The sequence below is a fragment of the Scyliorhinus torazame genome, chromosome 14 (genome assembly GCF_047496885.1).
Source record: "Scyliorhinus torazame isolate Kashiwa2021f chromosome 14, sScyTor2.1, whole genome shotgun sequence".
Taxonomy (NCBI): Eukaryota; Metazoa; Chordata; class Chondrichthyes; order Carcharhiniformes; family Scyliorhinidae; genus Scyliorhinus; species Scyliorhinus torazame.
Genome location: NC_092720.1, coordinates 220,351,217 through 220,370,846, shown reverse-complemented (window position 1 = coordinate 220,370,846; position 19,630 = coordinate 220,351,217). Strand labels below are relative to the sequence as shown.

At 52.0% G+C, this 19,630-nt stretch overlaps 1 protein-coding gene across 1 annotated transcript in view; it reads right to left on the bottom strand.

Moving 5' to 3' along the window:
- Positions 1 to 6,956: 6,956 nt before the first annotated feature.
- LOC140389177 (uncharacterized) overlaps positions 6,957 to 19,630 on the bottom strand; it is a 91,104-nt gene continuing 78,430 nt past the window's right edge. The window contains 6 exon segments of the mRNA XM_072473338.1: positions 6,957 to 7,709; positions 13,627 to 13,742; positions 13,840 to 13,862; positions 16,484 to 16,717; positions 16,810 to 16,905; positions 16,996 to 17,466. Of these exon segments, the coding sequence (XP_072329439.1) occupies positions 7,153 to 7,709; positions 13,627 to 13,742; positions 13,840 to 13,862; positions 16,484 to 16,717; positions 16,810 to 16,905; positions 16,996 to 17,466 (1,497 nt within the window). The 3' untranslated portion in view covers positions 6,957 to 7,152.

Genomic DNA, 19,630 nt, shown 5'->3' with positions numbered 1-19,630 from the left:
CTGTCCTGATTTATATCTTGGGCTGGATTCAGGATTCTCCATTTTGCCGGCAGCCCGGAGGTTTCCCGATGGTGTGGGGCTGCCCCACAATGGGGAACCCCATTGACCAGCCGGCGGGACGGAGAATCCCGCCGGCGGGGTGAACCTGAAATCCGGTGCGGCGGGACGGAGAATCCCGCCGGCGGGGTGAACCTGAAATCCGGGGCGGCGGGACGGAGAATCCCGCTCCTTATATTTGAATCATTTTCTATATAAATATCAAAGTGAGTTTATGTTTAAATGATTTGTTATAAAGCAATGAGGATAAAAATGGTCCTGATTGGAATTAAAGTCTGATTCATGCACCTAATCCACTTTCTAAACATCATTCTCAGCTCGGTCAGCTGAAACTGTCGGCTCCCTAAACATCACCAATACAGGAACTCTCAGATGAAGCTCTGTCTCCAGAACCCATCGATACTTTACAAACTTCAGCAAGTGGAAACTCCGCCATTCCCAGCTGAACCTTTCCTGCTCTACAATCCTCATCCTCCTGATACATCTCCACCTTGTGGACCAGACTCATGTCCCTGACCAAGGTTGGGGCAGGAAGCCTGGGAATGAGGCTTTGTCTGCCTGTTGAGGGAGGAGGAGAGCTGAGGGGGATGGAGTCAGCTGCTGTTCACTGTGGACCTGGGGAACAAGCCCTGGATTGCAATCCATTTCCTCAAAGTGTCAGCAAAGCCCATTTTCTCAATTGTCTTGAGGAAACATTGCACTCGCTCCGGATGAATATCTTTTATACATCCAGGGAGAGGATTAAGGTAGAGGTTTGTCTGTGGAGGATCACATTGAATAACCACCTCCACATGTGCCCTCATATCAAATATTATGGCCGGGATTTTCCATTTGGGAGAGTAAGGGCGCGATTCAACTAAAAGGGAACAAAGTCCCGGAGCGAGCGTATTTAACCGCGTGTTTCCCGGCGCTCGCAATGCCGAGAAACACATGGCGATAAAACGCCCCCCACGTTGGGTAAGGTGCCTGTGGGGAACGCGGGGCCGAGGCCGCACATCGCCCCGTTTTGTGCAGTGAGGAGCTCCGCTCGCTGGCCCCCAGCCACATCCCCAGAACACCCCGGAGCACCAGTCCGGGGAAGACACCGACTTCTCGTCACTGCTGTCACCTGCACCCTCCACCATCGCAGAGACTATCACCTCGGGGGGCATTTTAGTGAAGAGGCTCCTGGGTCACCTTCTGGTGCTCACTTCACACAGGCTGCAGCACATCAGGTGGAGGCAGGGACTCCCGAGGGAGCGGGCGGTCGGAGGGCTGCCCGATCCCAGGAAGCAGCTGTAGTCCGGACAGGGATCGAGCTTCTGGAATGTATGGCGGGGGCAGGGCCCCAGGACACTTGAACATCCCACCTGGGGTCCCCCTCAGTGAGAGGTGGCAGGAAACAGGGCCAGAAGTGTGAGGCCGCCGTGTATGTCAGCTTACCCAGTGAGTGAGCCGTTACCACTCACTATCTCCCCAAACCCCCTCCCCACAAGCTATATGGGCCTGTGAGATGGATTGGCCGGCACACATGCAGGGATGACCCGGGTGGACAGTGGAATGTGATCCTAAAGGCAGGAGTCAGACTGTATCAAACGATGAGGAGATCCAGAGCTCATCTCCCAGCGAGTCGTCATCATCCTCCGTCCCGCGGACAAGACCCGCTGATACTGCCAACCCAGCGCCAACACCCTGTGGTGATGCTGGTAGGACCCTCGGAGGGAGGGAGGAGAAGCTGGGGTAGTGGGATGGAGTGAGGGGAGGAGGGACAGGGAAGGGAGGAGCCACGGGAAAGGGAGGAGCGACAGGGAATGGAGGAGGGACAGGGAAGGGAGGAGGGACAGGGAAGGGAGGAGGAACAGGGAATGGAGGAGCGACAGGGAATGGAGGAGGGACAGGGAAGGTGGAGTGTAGGGAGGAGGGACAGGGCCTGTGATGTGGGGAGGCTCTATCCTCACCGATCATCCCTGTCGACAGGGGTACCGGTGGGTGACGAAACCCGTGTCAGCGACAGGCTCTCTGGCATGTGTCCTGTTTCCTCCAGTGGGGTTTACTGCGGGTCTCCTCAGTGGGTGGGCCGTGTGCTATCCCACCAGCAGGGTGGCACATGGTCGTGGAGTGGAGAGGGTCACCGTGTGCCTCCAATCGCCTCCATGCTTAGAGGCTTGTGTGTGGGCAGGTCCTACAGATGGGGGTGAGGCTGGGCAGTGTGTGTCTGCTGGGAGCTTAGCTGCAGTGTGATGTGGGTCCTGGGTGTGACACATCCACCCTATCCCTGTAACCCAATAACCCTTCCTCATCTTTTTGGTCACTAAGGACAATTTATCATGGCCAATCCATCTAATCTGCACGTCTTTGGACTGTGGGAGGAAACCGGAGCACCCGGAGTAAACCCACGCAGACACAGGGAGAACGTGCAGACAACCAGTAAAATGAAACTGCTGTACATTTTGTAGAACTTTCTGTTTTTGTTATTAATTTGATCTGCTGGTCAATTGAACAGGGAAACATGGGGCGAAATTCTCCCCAAACGGCGCGATGGCCGCCGACTGGCGCCCAAATCGGCGCCAATCAGACGGGCATCGCGCCGCCCCAAAGGTGCGGAATGCTCCGCATCTTTGGCGGCCTAGCCCCTCAATGTCGGGGCTAGGCCGGCGCCGGAGGGATTTCCGCCCCGCCAGCTGGCAGAAATGGCGTTTGTTGCCCCGCCAGCTGGCGTGGAAATGCGGCGCATGCGCGGAGCGTCAGCGGGCGCTGACAGTTTCCCGCGCATGCACAGTGGGGAGAGTCACTTCCGCCTCTGCCATGGTGGAGGCCGTGGCGGTGGAGGAAGGGAAAGATTGCCCCCACGGCACAGGCCCGCCCGTGGATCGGTGGGCCCCGATCGCGGGCCAGGCTACCGTGGGGGCACCCCCCGGGGTCAGATCGCCCCGCGCCCCCCCCAGGACCCTGGAGCCCGCTCATGCCGCCTGGTCCCGCCGGTAAATACCAGCTTTAATTTACGGCGGCGGGACAGGCAATTTCTGGGCGGGACTTCGGCCCATCCGGGCCGGAGAATTGAGCGGGGGGTCCCACCAACCGGCGCGGCCCGATTCCCGCCCCTGCCCAATCTCCGGTACCGGAGACTTAGGCGGGGGCGGGATTCACGGTGGCCAACGGCTATTCTCCAACCCGCTGGGGGGTCGGACAATGACGCCCAAGTTGTTCCAGTCTCACCAGGAGCTGCTGCACTGATTTTGAAAAATCCAATTTTATTGCTGTAATACCATTGTCAGCCAGGGGGAGGTGGTGTTGCTCTGTCTAATATCACTTTCATTCTCCCATTCTAACTATCCACCAATGTCCCAGTTATTAAACCAGGAGGTCATTCTTTTTTTAAATATAAAGTTAGAGTACCCAATTCATTTTTTCCAATTACGGGGCAATTTAGCGTGTTCAATCCACCTACCTTGCACATCTTTGGGTTGTGGGGGCGAAACCCACGCAAACACAGGGAGATTGTGCAAACTCCACACAGTCAGTGACACAGAGCCGGGATTGAACCTGGGATCTCGGCACCATGAGACTGCAGTGCTAACACTGCGCCACCGTGCTGCCCTAACCAGGGGGTCATTCTTATCCTCTCTGTATTCGGAATCCAGGCCCAGATTTTTGAATTCAGCTCCTGACACACAGCAGGATCCCAAACTGGGAAATCTCACTCTCCCAACCTGGGATTTTTGGAATATTGTCCAGACCGGCTGTGTGGAATTTCCCGATCGGGTCTTGGTGTGTGACAGTAACATTGAAGTGGAAAGTTCAGGATCGTGTTTATTTTCTCTCCATTGTTTCTGATCCAATTCTCTTTCAGTTGTGAAGAAAGGTCCTGCCTGAATTGTCTGATCAGCGAGTGTTTAAGCATTTTGAGTTGTTGGTATTCCTGCCAGTACCAGGTATCCAGCAGCAGGTGGCGATACTGCGCTGTAAAACTTCACTGAACTTTGTACAGCTCGACATCACCATCGTGTGGCTGAAATCGGCACTACAATGAACTGCAAGGGAAAGTTCATGATATTTCATTTCTTTTTCATTTTAATTCTGACATTTTTATTTGGGTTGTTTTTATTTACAGTCTGATTGGGATTTTACAATTTTCAAATTAAACAAACACATTTAGTGATAACCTGTTGTCAATGGCGGTTTCTGACCCCCAACCCCGACCTCTGCCTCTGACCCCTGACTCTGCCTCTGACCCTGATCACGGGGTCAAGTCATTGTGATGTCAGGGATGATGTCACCACCCCTCGGCCCCGCCCCTTTTCCAGATCCTGTTCAGAACCGAAGCAGATTCTCAGAAACTGTTTTTCATCCAAAGTCTGTCTGTGTGTAACTGTGTGTGTAACTGTGTGTGTGTAACTGTGTGTGTGTAACTGTATGTAACTGTGTGTGTTGTGTAACTGTGTGTAAAACTGTGTGTGTTGTGTAACTGTGTGTAAAACTGTGTGTGTTGTGTAACTGTGTAACTGGGTAACTGTGTGTGTGTAACTGTGTGTAACTGTGTGTGTGTGTAACTGTGTGTAAAACTGTGTGTGTGTGTAACTGTGTGTGTGTGTAACTGTGTGTAACTGTGTGTGTGTGTAACTGTGTGTGTGTAACTGGGTGTGTGGATGACATCATCAAAATACACTAATCTTTTCACAAATTTAGAAAAGACCTTACGTTGTTTTTATAGAACTGTTTAACTATTAATTAAAAGGCATTTTTTTCTTGGATTACAATGCGATAAATTCTGTGTGAATAATAAAGTTTCCTTTAACACTCATCAGTCGAATCGCTCCTGGAGTGAAGATGCCTTTCCTCACAGTTTACAAATTGAAAAATAGTTGGGGTCTCAATAAGAATTGGGATCTGGTTCAGGTACCATAACAGGAAAAATTGAGTAGACAGGGCTGGGATTTTCCTGCCCTTCCCATTGGTAGAGGGATGGGATCCTGTGGTGATGCATGCCACTGGCTGACCAGGAAAATTCCACTGGCTGGACTAGAACATTCCACTGGCTGGACTAGAACATTCCACTGGCTGGACTAGAACATTCCACTGGCTGGACTGGAACATTCCACTGGCTGGACTGGAATATTCCACTGGCTGGACTGGAACATTCCACTGGCTGGACTGGAAAATTCCACGGGCTGGACTGGAAAATTCCACTTTCTGGACTGGAATATTCCACGGGCTGGACTCGAACATTCCACTGGCTGGACTAGAACATTCCACTGGCTGGGCTAGAATATGCCACTGGCTGGACTGGAAAATTCCACTGACTGGACTGGAAAATTCCACTGACTGGACTGGAAAATTCCACTGACTGTACTGGAAAATTCCACTGGCTGGACGAGAACATTCCACTGGCTGGACTGGAACATTCCACTGACTGGACTAGAACATTCCCCTGGCTGGACTGGAAAATTCCACTGGCTGGACGAGAACATTCCACTGGCTGGACTGGAACATTCCACTGGCTGGACTGGAAAATTCCACGGGCTGGACTGGAACAATCCACTGGCTGGACTAGAACATTCCACTGCCTGGACTAGAACATTCCACTTGCTGGACTGGAATATTCCACTGGCTGGACTGGAAAATTCCACGGGCTGGACTGGTACATTCCACTGGCTGGACTGGAAAATTCCACTGGCTGGACTGGAACATTCCACGGGCTGGACTGGAACATTCCACTGGCTGTACTGGGACGTTTCATCCCAGGCATATTTTCCTTAGGCCGGAATTATCCCACCACACATGCCGCCCCCTCTTGCGTGGCCACCAAAGAACCCGCTGTGGAGAGTTGACTTCGGTGGGACCGGAACACACCGCGGGCAGGAAGCACGTGAAATTCCCACCTTGGTGTTCAGATTAATGAGCAGCGGTCGCATTGAAATGCACAATGGTTAAGGGGCTTTAGAGAGGTAGGGATGTTGTGGCCTGTCGAGGTGAGACCCGCCACGGTAGATTCGGTGGCCCAGCCAATGACTTTCAGTGGGAGTGGATGATCCTGGCAACAGGGGGGACTGGAAAATCCTGCCCAGAGTGTATATTGGGAGAATGTTTGCCCTGGCTGGGGAGAATAGAACTAGGGATCACAATCTCAGAGTGAGGGATCAACCATTGGTTACTGGGAGGTCTTGTGGTGCAGTGGGTCATGTCCCTGGCTCTGAGTCAGAAATCCCAGGTTCGAGTCCCACCTTCGGACCTGACGGCCAAGAAAGGTGCGTTCAAAACGTGGCCAAACAGGCTGATTGTTCACCTGTAAATCCTTCCAAACGTGCCAATGGCCGGTGGTAAGAGCGGGAGAGACTCCTGGTCAGTCACACATGATGTGGAGTTGCTCCCGTAACCCAATAACCCCTCCTCACCTTTTTGGTCATTCGAACTATCCAGTTATTAATTTGACTTTCATTCGCACATTCGAACTATCCACCAATGTCCCAGTTATTAAACCAGGAGGACATTCTTATCCTCTCTGTACTCGGAATACACGCTCAGATTTGTGAATTCAGCTCCTGACACACAGCAAGATCCCAAACTGGGAAATCTCACTCTCCCAACCTGGGATTTCCTGAACATTGTCCCGACCGGCTGTGTGGAATTTCCCGATAGCGACTCGGTGTGTGACAGGAACATGGAAGTGGGAAGTCCAGGCTCATGTTTATTTTCCCTCCTTTGTTTCTGATTCAATTCTCTTTCAGTTGTGAAGAAAGGTCCTGCCTGAATTGTCTGATCAGCGATTAAGCATTTTGAGTTGTTGGTATTCCTGCCAGTACCAGGTATCCAGCAGCAGGTGGCGATACTGCGCTGTAAAACGTTACTGATCTTTGTACAGCTCAACATCACCATCGTGTGGCTGAAATCGGCACTACAATGAACTGCAAGGGAAAGTTCAAGATATTTAATTTCCTTTTTATTTTAATGCTCTGACGTTTTTATTTGTGTTGTTTTTATTTACAGTCTGATTGGGATTTTACAATTTGCAAATTAAACAACACATTTAGTGACAAACTGTTGTCAATGGCAGTTTCTGACCCCCAACCCCTGACCTCTGCCCCTGACCCTCAAGTCATTGTGATGTCAGTGATGATGTCACCACCCGGAGGCCCCGCCCCTTTCCCGATCCGGATCAGAACCGGAGCAGATTCTCAGAAACTGGTTTACATCCCAAGTCCCGAAGAAAGGATAAAGTTTCTCAGTGAATTTATTCCCGGTGAAGGTGTGGAGATGGGACTTGGTGTCCACGTTGTAAAATGAAACTGTCCCAGACTCATAACTGAGATAAACTCCCACCTTCCCGGGGATCTGACCGACAGGGAGACGGGATCGAGGAGAGGAATTTATATAAAACTGATCAACAAACCACCCAATGGTCCAGAATCCAGTCTCTGGGCTCAGTCTGACCGAGTCCTTCCTCTCCACAGACTCTGCGGCTACTCCCAGAATCCAGCCCCGATTCCCCGTCACCTCCACCTCCCAGTAATGTCTCCCCGATGTGAATCCCTCTGATCCCAGCACACAGAGCTTGTGTGTAAACCTCTTCCTGGTGTCAGGGCGACGCCTCCGGGTCCGGGTCCATCTCAAACTCTTCAGATCCTCAGACACCTCGAGCCAGGGATTCGCTGTTTCCACATCCAGGGTCACAGAGACTGGGAGAAAATACAGAAAATTAGAGACTCACTGGGGATCGGGGAGAGACTCACTGGGGATCGGGGGGTGACTCACTGGGGATCAGGGGGAGGCTCACTGGGGATCGGGGAGAGACTCACTGGGGATCGGGGGAGAGACTCACTGGGGATCGGGGAGAGACTCACTGGGGATCGGGGAGAGACTCACTGGGGATCGGGGGAGACTCACTGGGGATCGGGGGGGAGACTCACTGGGGATCGGGGGGGAGACTCACTGGGGATCGGGGAGAGACTCACTGGGGATCAGGGGGGAGACTCACTGGGGATTGGGGGGGAGACTCACTGGGGACCGGGGAGAGAATCACTGGGGATCAGGGGGGAGACTCACTGGGGATTGGGGAGAGACTCACTGGGGATCGGGGGAGAGACTCACTGGGGATCGGGGAGAGACTCACTGGGGATCGGGGGAGACTCACTGGGGATCGGGGAGAGACTCACTGGGGATCGGGGGGAGAGACTCACTGGGGATCGGGGAGAGACTCACTGGGGATCGGGGAGAGACTCACTGGGGATCGGGGAGAGACTCACTGGGGATCGGGGGAGACTCACTGGGGATCGGGGGGGAGACTCACTGGGGATCGGGGAGAGACTCACTGGGGATCGGGGGAGACTCACTGGGGATCGGGGGAGAGACTCACTGGGGATCAGGGGGAGACTCACGGGGGATCGGGGGAGACTCACTGGGGATCGGGGGAGACTCACTGGGGATCGGGGGGAGACTCACTGGGGATCGGGGGGAGACTCACTGGGGATCGGGGGGAGACTCACTGGGGATCGGGGGAGACTCACTGGGGATCAGGGAGGACTCACTGGGGATCGGGGAGAGTCACTGGGGATCGGGGGAGACTCACTGGGGATCAGGGGGAGACTCACTGGGGATCGGGGAGAGACTAACTGTGGATCAGGGGAGAGACTCACTGGGGATCGGGGAGAGACTCACTGGGGATCGGGGAGAGACTCACTGGGGATCGGGGGAGAGACTCACTGGGGATCGGGGAGAGACTCACTGGGGATCGGGGGGAGACTCACTGGGGATCGGGGAGAGACTCACTGGGGATCGGGGGAGACTCACTGGGGATCGGGGGAGAGACTCACTGGGGATCAGGGGGAGACTCACGAGGGATCGGGGGAGACTCACTGGGGATCGGGGGAGACTCACTGGGGATCGGGTGGAGACTCACTGGGGATCGGGGGGAGACTCACTGGGGATCAGGGAGGACTCACTGGGGATCGGGGAGAGTCACTGGGGATCGGGGAGAGACTCACTGGGCACCGGGGAGGGACTCACTGGGGATCGGGGGGAGAGACTCACTGGAGATCGGAGGAGAGGCTCACTGGGGATCGGGGAGACACTCACTGCAGATCGGGGAGAGACTCACTGGGGATCGTGGGGAGAGTCTCATTGGGGATCGGGGGAGAGACTCACTGGGGTTCGGGGGGAGAGCCTCACATGGGTATCGGGGGGAGACTCACTGGGGATCGGGGGGAGAGACTCACTGGGGATCGGGGGAGAGGCTCACTGGGGATCGGGAGGGGGACTCACTGGGGATAAAGGGAGACTCACTCGGGATCGGTGGAGACACACTGGGGATCGGGGGGAGAGACTCACTGAGGATCGGGGGGGAGAGACTCACTGGGGATCGGGGGAGACTCACTGGGGATCGGGGGGGGAGAGACTCACTGGGGATCGGGGGAGAGACTCACTGGGGATCGGGGGGGAGAGACTCACTGGGGATCGGGGAGAGACCCACTGGGGATCGGGGGGAGAGACTCACTGGGGATCGGGGGAGACTCACTGGTGATCGGGGGGAGAGACTCACTGGGTTTCGGGGGGGAAAGACTCACTGCGTTTCGGGGGAAGAGATTCACTCGGGATCGGGGGGGAGACTCACTGGGGATCGGGGGGAGCGACTCACTGGGGATCGGGGAGAGACTCACTGGGGATTGGGGGGGACACACTGGGGATCGGGGGAGAGACTCAGTAGGGATCGGGGGAGACTTACTGGGGATCGGGGAGAGACCCACTGGGGATCAGGGGGAGACTCACTGGCGATCGGGAGGAGACTCGCTGGGGATCGGGGGGAGAGACTCACTGGGAATCGGGGGAGAGAATCACTGGGGATCGGGGGAGTTACTGGGGATCGGGGGAGACTCACTGGGGATCAGGGGGAAAGTCACTGGGGAACGGGCAGAGACTCACTGGGGATCGGGGAGAGACTCACTGGTGATCGGGGGAGAGTCACTGGGGATCAGGGGAGACTCACTGGGGTTCGGGGGGAGAGCCTCACATGGGTATCGGGGGGAGACTCACTGGGGATCGGGGGGAGAGACTCACTGGGGATCGGGGGAGAGGCTCACTGGGGACCGGGGGGAGAGACTTACTGGGTTTCGGGGGGGAGAGACTCACTGGGGATCGGGGGAGAGACTCGCTGGGGATCGGGGGGGGAGACTCACTGGGGATCGGGCAGAGAGACTCACTGGGAATCGGGGGAGAGAATCTCTGGGGATCGGGGGAGTCACTGGGGATCGGGGGAGACTCACTGGGGATCAGGGGGAAAGTCACTGGGGAACGGGCAGAGACTCACTGGGGATCGGGGAGAGACTCACTGGTGATCGGGGGAGAGTCACTGGGGATCAGGGGAGACTCACTGAGGATCAGGGCGAGAGTCACTGGAGATCGGGGAGGCTCACTGGGGATCGGGGGAGAGACTCACTGGGGATCGGGGGAGAGTCTCACAGGGGATCGGGGGAGAGACTCACTGGGGTTCATGGGGAGAGTCACTGGGAATCGGGGGAGACTCACTGGGGATCGGTGGGAGAGACTCACTGGGGATCGGGGAGGGACTCACGGGATCGGGGGAAAGACTTACTGGGGATCGGGGGAGAGTCACTGGGGATCGGGGAGAGACTATATGTGCGTGTGTGTAACTGTGTGTGTGTGTAACTGTGTGTGCGTAACTGTGAGTGTGTAAAAGTGTGTGTGTGTGTAACTGTGTCTGTGTGTGTGTGTAACTGTGTGTGTGTAACCGTGTGTGCGTGCGTGTGTGGGGGGGGTTTACTGTGTATGTGTGTGTGTAACTGTGTGTGTGTAACTGTGTGTGTAAGTGTGTGTGTGTAACTGTGTGTATAACTGTGTGTGTGTAACTGTGTGGGTGTGTGTGTGTGAAACTGTGTGTGTGTGTAACTGTGTGCGTGTAACTGTCTGTGTGTCCGTAACTGTGTGTATGTGTGTGTGTAACTGTGTGTGTGTGTGTGTAACTGCATGTGTGTAACTGTGTGTGTAACTGTGTGTAACTGTGTACGTGTGTGTAACTGTGTGTGTAACTGTGTGTGTGTAACTGTGCGTGAAACTGTGTGTGTGCGTAACTGTGTGTGTGTGTAACTGTGTGTGTGTAACTGTGTGTGTTACTGTGTGTGTAACTGTGTGTGTGTCGGTGTGTGTGTGTGTAACTGCGTGTGTGTTGGTGTGCGTGTAACTGTGTGTGTGTAACTGTGTGCATGTGTGTGTAACTGTGCGTGTGTAACTGTGTGTGTGTAACTTTGTGTGTAACTGTGTGTGTGTAACTGTGTGTGTGTCTAACTGTGTGTGTAACTCTGTGTGTGTAACTGTGTGTGTGTCTGTAACTGTGTGTGTGTGTGTGTAACTGTGTGTGTGTGTAACTGTGTGTGTGTGTGTAAAACTGTGTGTGTGTGTAACTGTGTGTGTGTGTAACTGTGTATGTGTAACTGTGTGTGTAACTGTGTGTGTGTGTGTGTGTAACTGTGTGTGTGTGTAAAACTGTGGGGTGTCGGTGACATCATCAAAATCAACTAATCTCTTCACAAATTTAGATGAAGATCTCAACACCGAGATATTTCCGTTCTGCTCCGTGGAAACAAATATGGCGGATTCTCCGCTTCACGGCACCGGAAGTGCGATCGGGCGTAATGCACAAATCGAGGTTTGTGCCCGGCACTGATTCCGACGCCAGGCTCCAGTCCCTCCCTGGCGGTGAAATCAAAGTTTGTGCCCTGCAGCGGGCCCAAGTAACACCCTCATTTACATAGATTTAAATCTAATCAGCGGATTGGACACAGTATGCTCCGCCCTTCCACGATGCTCCGCCCCTCTCAGGCAGAAGTCTCGCGGGTGTGAATTAGTGCAAGTATTTACAAACGGGGACTGGGCTCCATGGCTGCTGAGGGGCAGAGAGAGGGGAAAAAACCCTCAAAAAGCCTCAATAATTGTGGGACTTGCTGGGGGGGCTGCCTGGGCCGGGGGGAGTAACGGGGAGCGACTTGGTGACAGGTCTGTGCACTCGGGGTGTCCCCCTCGGGATCGGGGTGGCCTGGCTCAGACCCCCATTGCTGCAGTCTGGGTTTTAAACACACCCCTTTGGTGCTACTCACAGGCCCCTGGCTGCTCACTCTGCTGACTGCTCACTGTGTCCTGGAAATGTTCACAGAGCCTCTGGTCATTTGGGACCCCCCCAGGCCGCCCCTCTGGAAAGCCTCAGACCCCGGCTGAGCCATCACCGGGATGGGCGTGGCCAAGCTCAATCAGTGACACACCAGGTGCTGCCACTCCTCAGTTCACTCATCAGAAGCTCAGCCCCACTGCAGGGGAAGCAGGGGAATAGCAGAGCTCACCCCAAACAAAGCACACAGGCACCCAGGTGGCCCTGTGTGGGGAATGTATAGTGCTAATAATTCACCAGTGCATTTGTATCATGTTCTGCTGTTGTGTTATGTTGTTAACCCTGTGGGCTCCACCTATGGGCCATTGTGTGGCTTCACCCACAGGGGGATATGTTGGGGCATGTACGGGCTCCGCCCATGGCTCCTCCCCTTGAAAGGAAGTATAAAGAGCAGCTGACCTGCAGGCGGTTCCCAGTATTGTACCAGTCGCAGGCAGGCACTGTTCTAAGCTGATTAAAACCACGGTTTACTTCTCCTCGTGTCTTTGAGTGAATTGATGGTCGCATCACACTGCTAGCTGACAAGGGCACTGCCAGGCTGTCACTGCCAATGTGCCAAGCTGCCATTTTCTGTGTGCTGGTGATCGGGCTGGGGGTGTCCAGCGTGTGTGTTGCGGGGGGAGCTGGGGATCCTCCCAAAGTGAGTTGGTGCTTGGCAGGGGGGGGGGGGGTGTCGGGGTGGCGTCGGTGGCCTGGGAGATCGGGATATCATTTTAAAATGGCGTCCCGATCTTTCGCTGCACTGAGGAGTTTGGACGAGCGGAGCTCCTCACTGCACAAAACGGGGCGATGAGCGGCCTCGGCCCCGCGTTCCCCACAGGCACCGAACCCACCGTGGGGGCCGTTTTATCGCCATGAATTTCTCGGCACTGCGAGCGCCGGGAAACACGCGGTTAAATACGGTCACTCTGGGATTTCCGGGGAGGAAAGGTTCAGCTGGGAATGGCAGAGTTTCCACTTGCTGAAGTTTGTAAAGTATCGATGGGTTCTGGAGACAGAGCTTCATCTGACAATTCCTGTATTGGTGATGTTTAGGGAGCCGACAGTTTCAGCTGACCAAGCTGGGAATGATGTTTAGAAAGTGGATTAGGTGCATGAATCAGACTTTAATTCCAATCAGGACCATTTTTATCCTCATTTCTTTATAACAAAGCTCTTAAACATTCTCCCTGCCGACGGATTCTCCGTTGCGCCGGCAGCGCCCCCACGCCCACGGGTTTCCCGGTGGTGTGGGGTGGCCACAATGGGCAATCCCATTGGCAGGTGGCGGAGACGGAGAATCCCGCTGCCAGTGAGGGCCGCTGCCCAGGAAAAGGAGGCTGGCGGACCGGAGAATCCCGCCCGGTGTCTTTGATATTTATATGGATAATGATTGAAATATAAGATATAAATCAGGACAGAGGAACTTATCTGAGTTTTACCAGGGTTAATGACATCCAGCATTCCTCTCCACACTGGGAACGGGAAAGGGCTGTTGAATTTTCCGATGGACAGGACACCATCTGCTAGTGACAGATTTTTACCCTCATCGCTAATCCTGTAAATATTAAAGAGTTGATTATAAATTGACCATAAACACTTTGCTGAGTAATTTTACCAACCTGCCCTGAGTTTCAGTAAAGTTCATGTCCTACCTCCTCTTCCGAGATGCTTCCTCCTGAAATAAACAAAACACAAATCTGAGTTGACAGAGACGGACTGTCTATATCCAGAAAGCAGAAATGACCCTCACATTGTTACAAGCTGCTGAGAATTGTCAATTCCCATTGCTGCAGACATGGAATAGAAAGAGGATGTTCCACAAAGGATATTGAAGCACAGGAGAAAGTATCAAAAAGATTGACAGCAACTGAGAGGCTTTAGCTAACAGCAAAGATTGATCAACTTTACTGTAGAAAAGAGAAGACCTGATAGAGATCTTTCAAATGATGAAAGGGGTCGGGTTTGATAGATTCAGTGAAGATGTTTACACTGTAGAGAATCCAGAAATAGGGATAGAAACATAATATATGTCATGATATAGTAGCACGGTAGCACAAGTGGCTAGCACTGTGGCGTCACAGCGCCAGGGTCCCAGGTTCGATTCCCCACTGGGTCACTAACTGTGCGGAGTCTGCACGTTCTCCCCGTGTCTGCGTGGGTTTCCTCTGGGTGCTCCGGTTTCCTCCCACAGTCCAAAGACGTGCAGGTTAGGTGGATTGGCCATGCTAAATTGCCCTTAGTGTCCAAAAAGGTTTGGAGGGTTGTTGGGTTATGGGATTAGAGTGGAAGTGAGGGCTTAAGTGGGTCGGTGCAGACTCGATGGGCCGAATGGCCTCCTTCTGCACAGTATGTTCTATGATATGCAAACATGCAGCTAATGAACACATAGAATTTGGACACGACCAATGAGCAGTCAGGACACTGAGGGGTGGTATCTCACTATAAAAGGGATGAGGCACTCACACCCCGCCTCTTTCCACAGACCAACATCTACAGAGTGAGACAGGGTGTATCCTCAGCATCACACCCCAGCACGTGGCTTAGAGCAAGGCTGGTTCAGTTAGACTGAGTTACTACATTTAGATTAGCAGAGAGTCGAACTCATTGGGAACTGTGCTAATAGTTCAATAAAACACATTCAACTCACTTCAAAGTTTGGAGCAACCTTTACTCAAAACTGCATCAAGTGGCAGCTTGTGTTCTTCCAAATTACATAACACAACCATAAAGTTACAAATAAATCCAATCGGGAGTTCAGGAGAAACTTCTTTGCCGAGAGAGTGATGGGAATGTGGAACTCACTATCACATCGGGTGGAATTTACTCCAGTCTGTCACAGCAGCGAGCATGGTGTCCGGACATAGGGAATCACACGAGAGGACACGGATCAGTCTGTCGATGGCAGGAAAACCTCCCGGGATTAAGTCAGAGTCGGGAAGGGGTCAATGCACCGGACTAGCGGCAGGAAGTTAATTAGTCTCATTAATGAGTCTGTGAAACCAGTTTAAACCTGATTCCAACATCATTAACTGCTGCTTTTCCAATTCAGTTTAAACCCCATGGGTTGGATTTTATGAGGATCCCACTTCCTGTGATCGGGAACGCCGCGACCCTGGGTTTGAAAATGACTGTGTAAAGAGATTGAAAGGTGCTGAGCACTGACCCTCCAGCAGGATGGCTTCAGGAAATGTGTTTGTGATATTCCGATAAGAATCATCATTAAAAGGACAAGATCCAAGGGTCTGGCACTGCAGTCAAGAAGGAGGGTCAAGAACGGTCAACCTGGCTCCCGGGCCTACAATTCACACCAGAAGGAGCAGCCGGGTGGGGAATTGTAATTTATCAGCCAAATCCGAGGGGGATTGGGGCTGAGGTTTTAAAATAACTTAAGGGTAACAACCAAATCCTGGGGGGATTTGGGTTTGAATTGAGGAACGTTTGGGCTGAAATGTGGGGTTTTGTCTGTGGATTTTCAGGAGAGGCTTTTTAATAAGTTGTGGTGATTTGTGTGTTGATGTGGAAGCCGAGGTTAAATTGTGGAGGGATTTAAATTGGAAAACCAATTAAATGCTGTGTGATGTTATTTACACTATTTACAGCTCTTTGTATTCGGGTGTTGGGAGTGTTTTCACTAAACAACAAGTTTGTGGTTGAGCCAATCCCCGTGTCTGTGTAATTTTGTCCTTTACAAAATTCTCAAGTCAAGAACCATCAGTCAGAGGAAACGGGAGTGTGAACCTCTTACAGTCCCTCAATCAGGTACACAGTGCAACTGAACAAGGGCATTCCCGCTACATCCTCAATCCCACCACCTCTCCCTCACCCCCTCCCAGAATCCCACCAGTAACCCCAACAGGGTTTGATTTTCAGGCTTCCCGTATTGTGAGACCCCTGCTCATTGCTGAGGGAATACCAGTGACAGCAGGATGAGAACATTCATGGCCCTGTGAAGGGGCTGAATTGGTTACAGGAAGGCTGTCCCACAATACTTACCACCACGGACTTAATCTGTGTAGAGATGGAAAGACAACAGAAACTCCACACAGTGTCATTCCCCATGTCCCCTTCCACTCACCCCACACCCTGACTAAATGTACCCTGGGGGGAACAGCATTAAATTCCACCCAGCCAGGGAAAGCCAGGGATACATTTAAGGAGAACCTGGATAAACACACGAGGGAGAAAGGAACAGAAGGATATATTGACAGGGAAATGAAGTAGGATGGGAGGAGGCTCGTGTGGATCATGTTGTGACTGTGAACTTTCACTGAACTAAACTGAAATATAATCCCTCACCTTCAGAAATCTCACACCGTCTTTTTGTTCCAACTGGTTTTCCAACTTTGAGAGTTTCTCCTGAATAGAATTTAAATTCTCCTGAATTTCACAAAGATTTTCCTCCATCGTTTTTAGAATTTTTTCCTCTTCTTCCCTGAGATCTCGGATGAAACGCTGCTCTTTCTCAGTGAGAATCTGGTGCATTTTAGTGAACTCGGATGTGATGTGGCTCTGCAGACTGACCGACTGTTTCTACAAGAAGAAACATTAAAAATAATATGTTTCTGTGATATAAACAACAAATAATGGATTAAATTTGGAAGCTCAGCACAGGGAGACTTTACCCTAATTTGGGAAATCTTCTGTTTCTGCTGCTGCTCCATTTCTAGAACCGTCGATTTCTTCTCCGTGAGAGAATCGAAGGAAGATTTCACCCCATCCTGGGATTGGGAGAGAAAATCAGAAAATAAAAGTGTTAGATCCTGAAAATGTGATCAGATAATCAGGGGATCAAATCTGTTCCCTTTTACCTTGTAGATTTCAACAGCTTCTTTAATCGGGATGAAGCGGTGTTCTCTGTGTTCCCGCGAAACTACACAATTCACACAGATCAATTTCTTGTCAGTTTCACAAAACAGCTTCAGTTCTTCCTGATGTTCCTCACAGTGAAGTTTACTTTCCTTCTCTTTCCCATTCAGCTTTAATTTTCGAGCTTTCTCAGACAGATTCACTAAGATCCGATTGGCCCTGAGGATTCTTTCTGGAAACTCCTGTCTACATTCCGGGCAGGAGTTTCTCTCCTTCTTTTCCCAACACTGGGTGATACAGGAGCGGCAGAAGTTGTGTCCACACTCCAGTGAAACCGGAACAGTGAAGAAATCAAGACAAATGGAACAAATTAAATCCTCGGACAAACTTTCTTCCTGCTCTCTGGAAGCCATGTTCACACTCAGCACTTCCTGATTCAAACCACTTTCAGTTTCAATGTTCCTGCTCCGCTGCTGAACATATTCAGTTCAGTAATTCCCTCATGATGTTCACTGCAATACTCAAGGAATTCACCTGAGGAAGGAGCAGTGCCCTGACAGCTAGCAATTCGAAACAAACCTGTTGGACTTTAACCTGGTGTCAGACTTCTTACTGTGCTCACCCCAGTCCAACGCAGGCATCTCCACATCAAGGAATTATTGTTATTTGCTGCTCTCGGTCCTGCCCACTTTGAGAGCTGGAGACAAAACCCGGAGCAGAATCAGGAGTAAACTGGATTAGAGGGAGCAACAGGGAATAATTGAACCCAGGCGATGGGAGTGAAGGTCTGTTGGTGGTGGGGGTGGGTGGAGAGAGGATGGGAGGAGGTGGGGATTTTGTCCTGTGAGTGACTGGCAGCCTGCTGCTCTCCTTCATATACTTCTGTCTCAAAGCAGCCCCAGGCACGGATGGTCAAGTTGTGTTTTACTTTGTGGGAAACACAAACTGAAACATATTGTCCAGCTCCTCCTGACCTGACCCTTTACGTAAACCCAGCCTGACTCCAACTCAAGTTGGATGTTTGGTATTTATTTGTTATGAATTTTGACTGAAACTTATATCACTGTGAAAATGAAGATTTTTTGATAAAAATCAGCTTTGGAGAATTACAAGGTTGTCTGAATTTTTTCCAAGAATAATATTTGATTTAAAAGCGAGTCTGAAATGTCTCTGGTGCTGCCTGACTCCTCCCCCAGCCCTCAGGGCTTTTCATACTGATGATGGGGGTGTTGGTTGAGTTGATTTGTTGAACAAGCTGCACAGTGAGTATATTGAAGTGGGTGAGGTTTGTACAGAGCCGCTCTCTGCTCTGAGGCAGCTATTGCTGCACTGGTGTAATGTGTGTCACAGTGTAGCAGCTGAAAGGCTACAGCTTTTAACTTTACACTTGTCCTTTCCCTCGATACTAAACAAGCTGGAGGGCCTCAGCAGCTCTTTCTACATCCAGACCATTGGTCTTGTCTGTCTCCTTCCGCACTGTCAGCCAATGAAGACTTTACTATTTGACCCATGGCTGGAGTTTCAAATCAGAGTTTTCCTTCCCCAGGGCAGGCTGCCAATCAAAGCTGCCAATCGGGAACGGTCTGGTTTTGAGGAGGCAGACACTCACTTTCACATCTCTGCCCAAACAGGGATCAGTGTGTGAAGCCGGGCAGAGGCAGTTTGATTCGGAGGGACTATTTCACACACTGACCAGATGGGACTTTTTGTGAATGACGGGAATCTCCATTCTCTTCAGCATCCTGGTCATTCCTGACCCTTTTTCACAATCCATAAAGAATTAACTCCGTGCTGCTCTTTGACACATTGGGTGGGATTTTGCTCTCTGTGCACAGAGAGCTGGTTAGAGAGAGAAAGCCGGTGTGTAGCTCTCCAGATGCACAGCTGAGTTTTCTCTCCAGATTCTCTGGCACTCTGAGCTCAGAAAATCTATGGCCGTGGTTTTCACCCTCACGCTGGCAGGGCGGGGCCTGATAGATCCGGCAACGCCGGCTCCACCGAGATCGGGGCGCCCTGATCTGTGTTAAAATAATACAGCCCCACCCCCCACGGATACGGGGAACCCCCTCCCCACAAGCACAGGGGCAACCCCACCCCCCCCAAACCCCACACATAAACACAGAATCACATAAAAAAGGAGTAGGCCATTCGGCCCTTCGAGCCTGCTCCACCATTCAATATGATTGTGTCTGATCCTCTATCTCAATGCCACATTCCCGCTTTCTCCCCAAACCCCTTGATGCCATTGAAATGTAAAAAGTATCTGTCTCTTTCTTGAATATATTCAGTGACTTGTGGTAACCTCCTGTGGTCAAGAATTCCACAGGTTCTCAACCCTTTGAATGAAGAAATATTTCCTAATTTCAGTCCTGAATGGTCTACCCCGTATCCTGAGACTGTGTCCCCTGGTTCGAGATTCCCCAACCAGGGAAAACATCCTCCCTGAATCTAGTCTGTCCAGCCCTGTTAGAATTTTATACGTTTCAATCAGATCTCCTCTCATCCTTCTAAACCCGAGTGAACACAGGCCCAGTCGAATCATTCTCTCCTCATTGCACTGTCCCCCCAACCCCAGTATTAGCCGAGTGAATCTCCGCTGCACTCCCTCTGTGACAAGTAAATCCTTTCTCAGGCAGG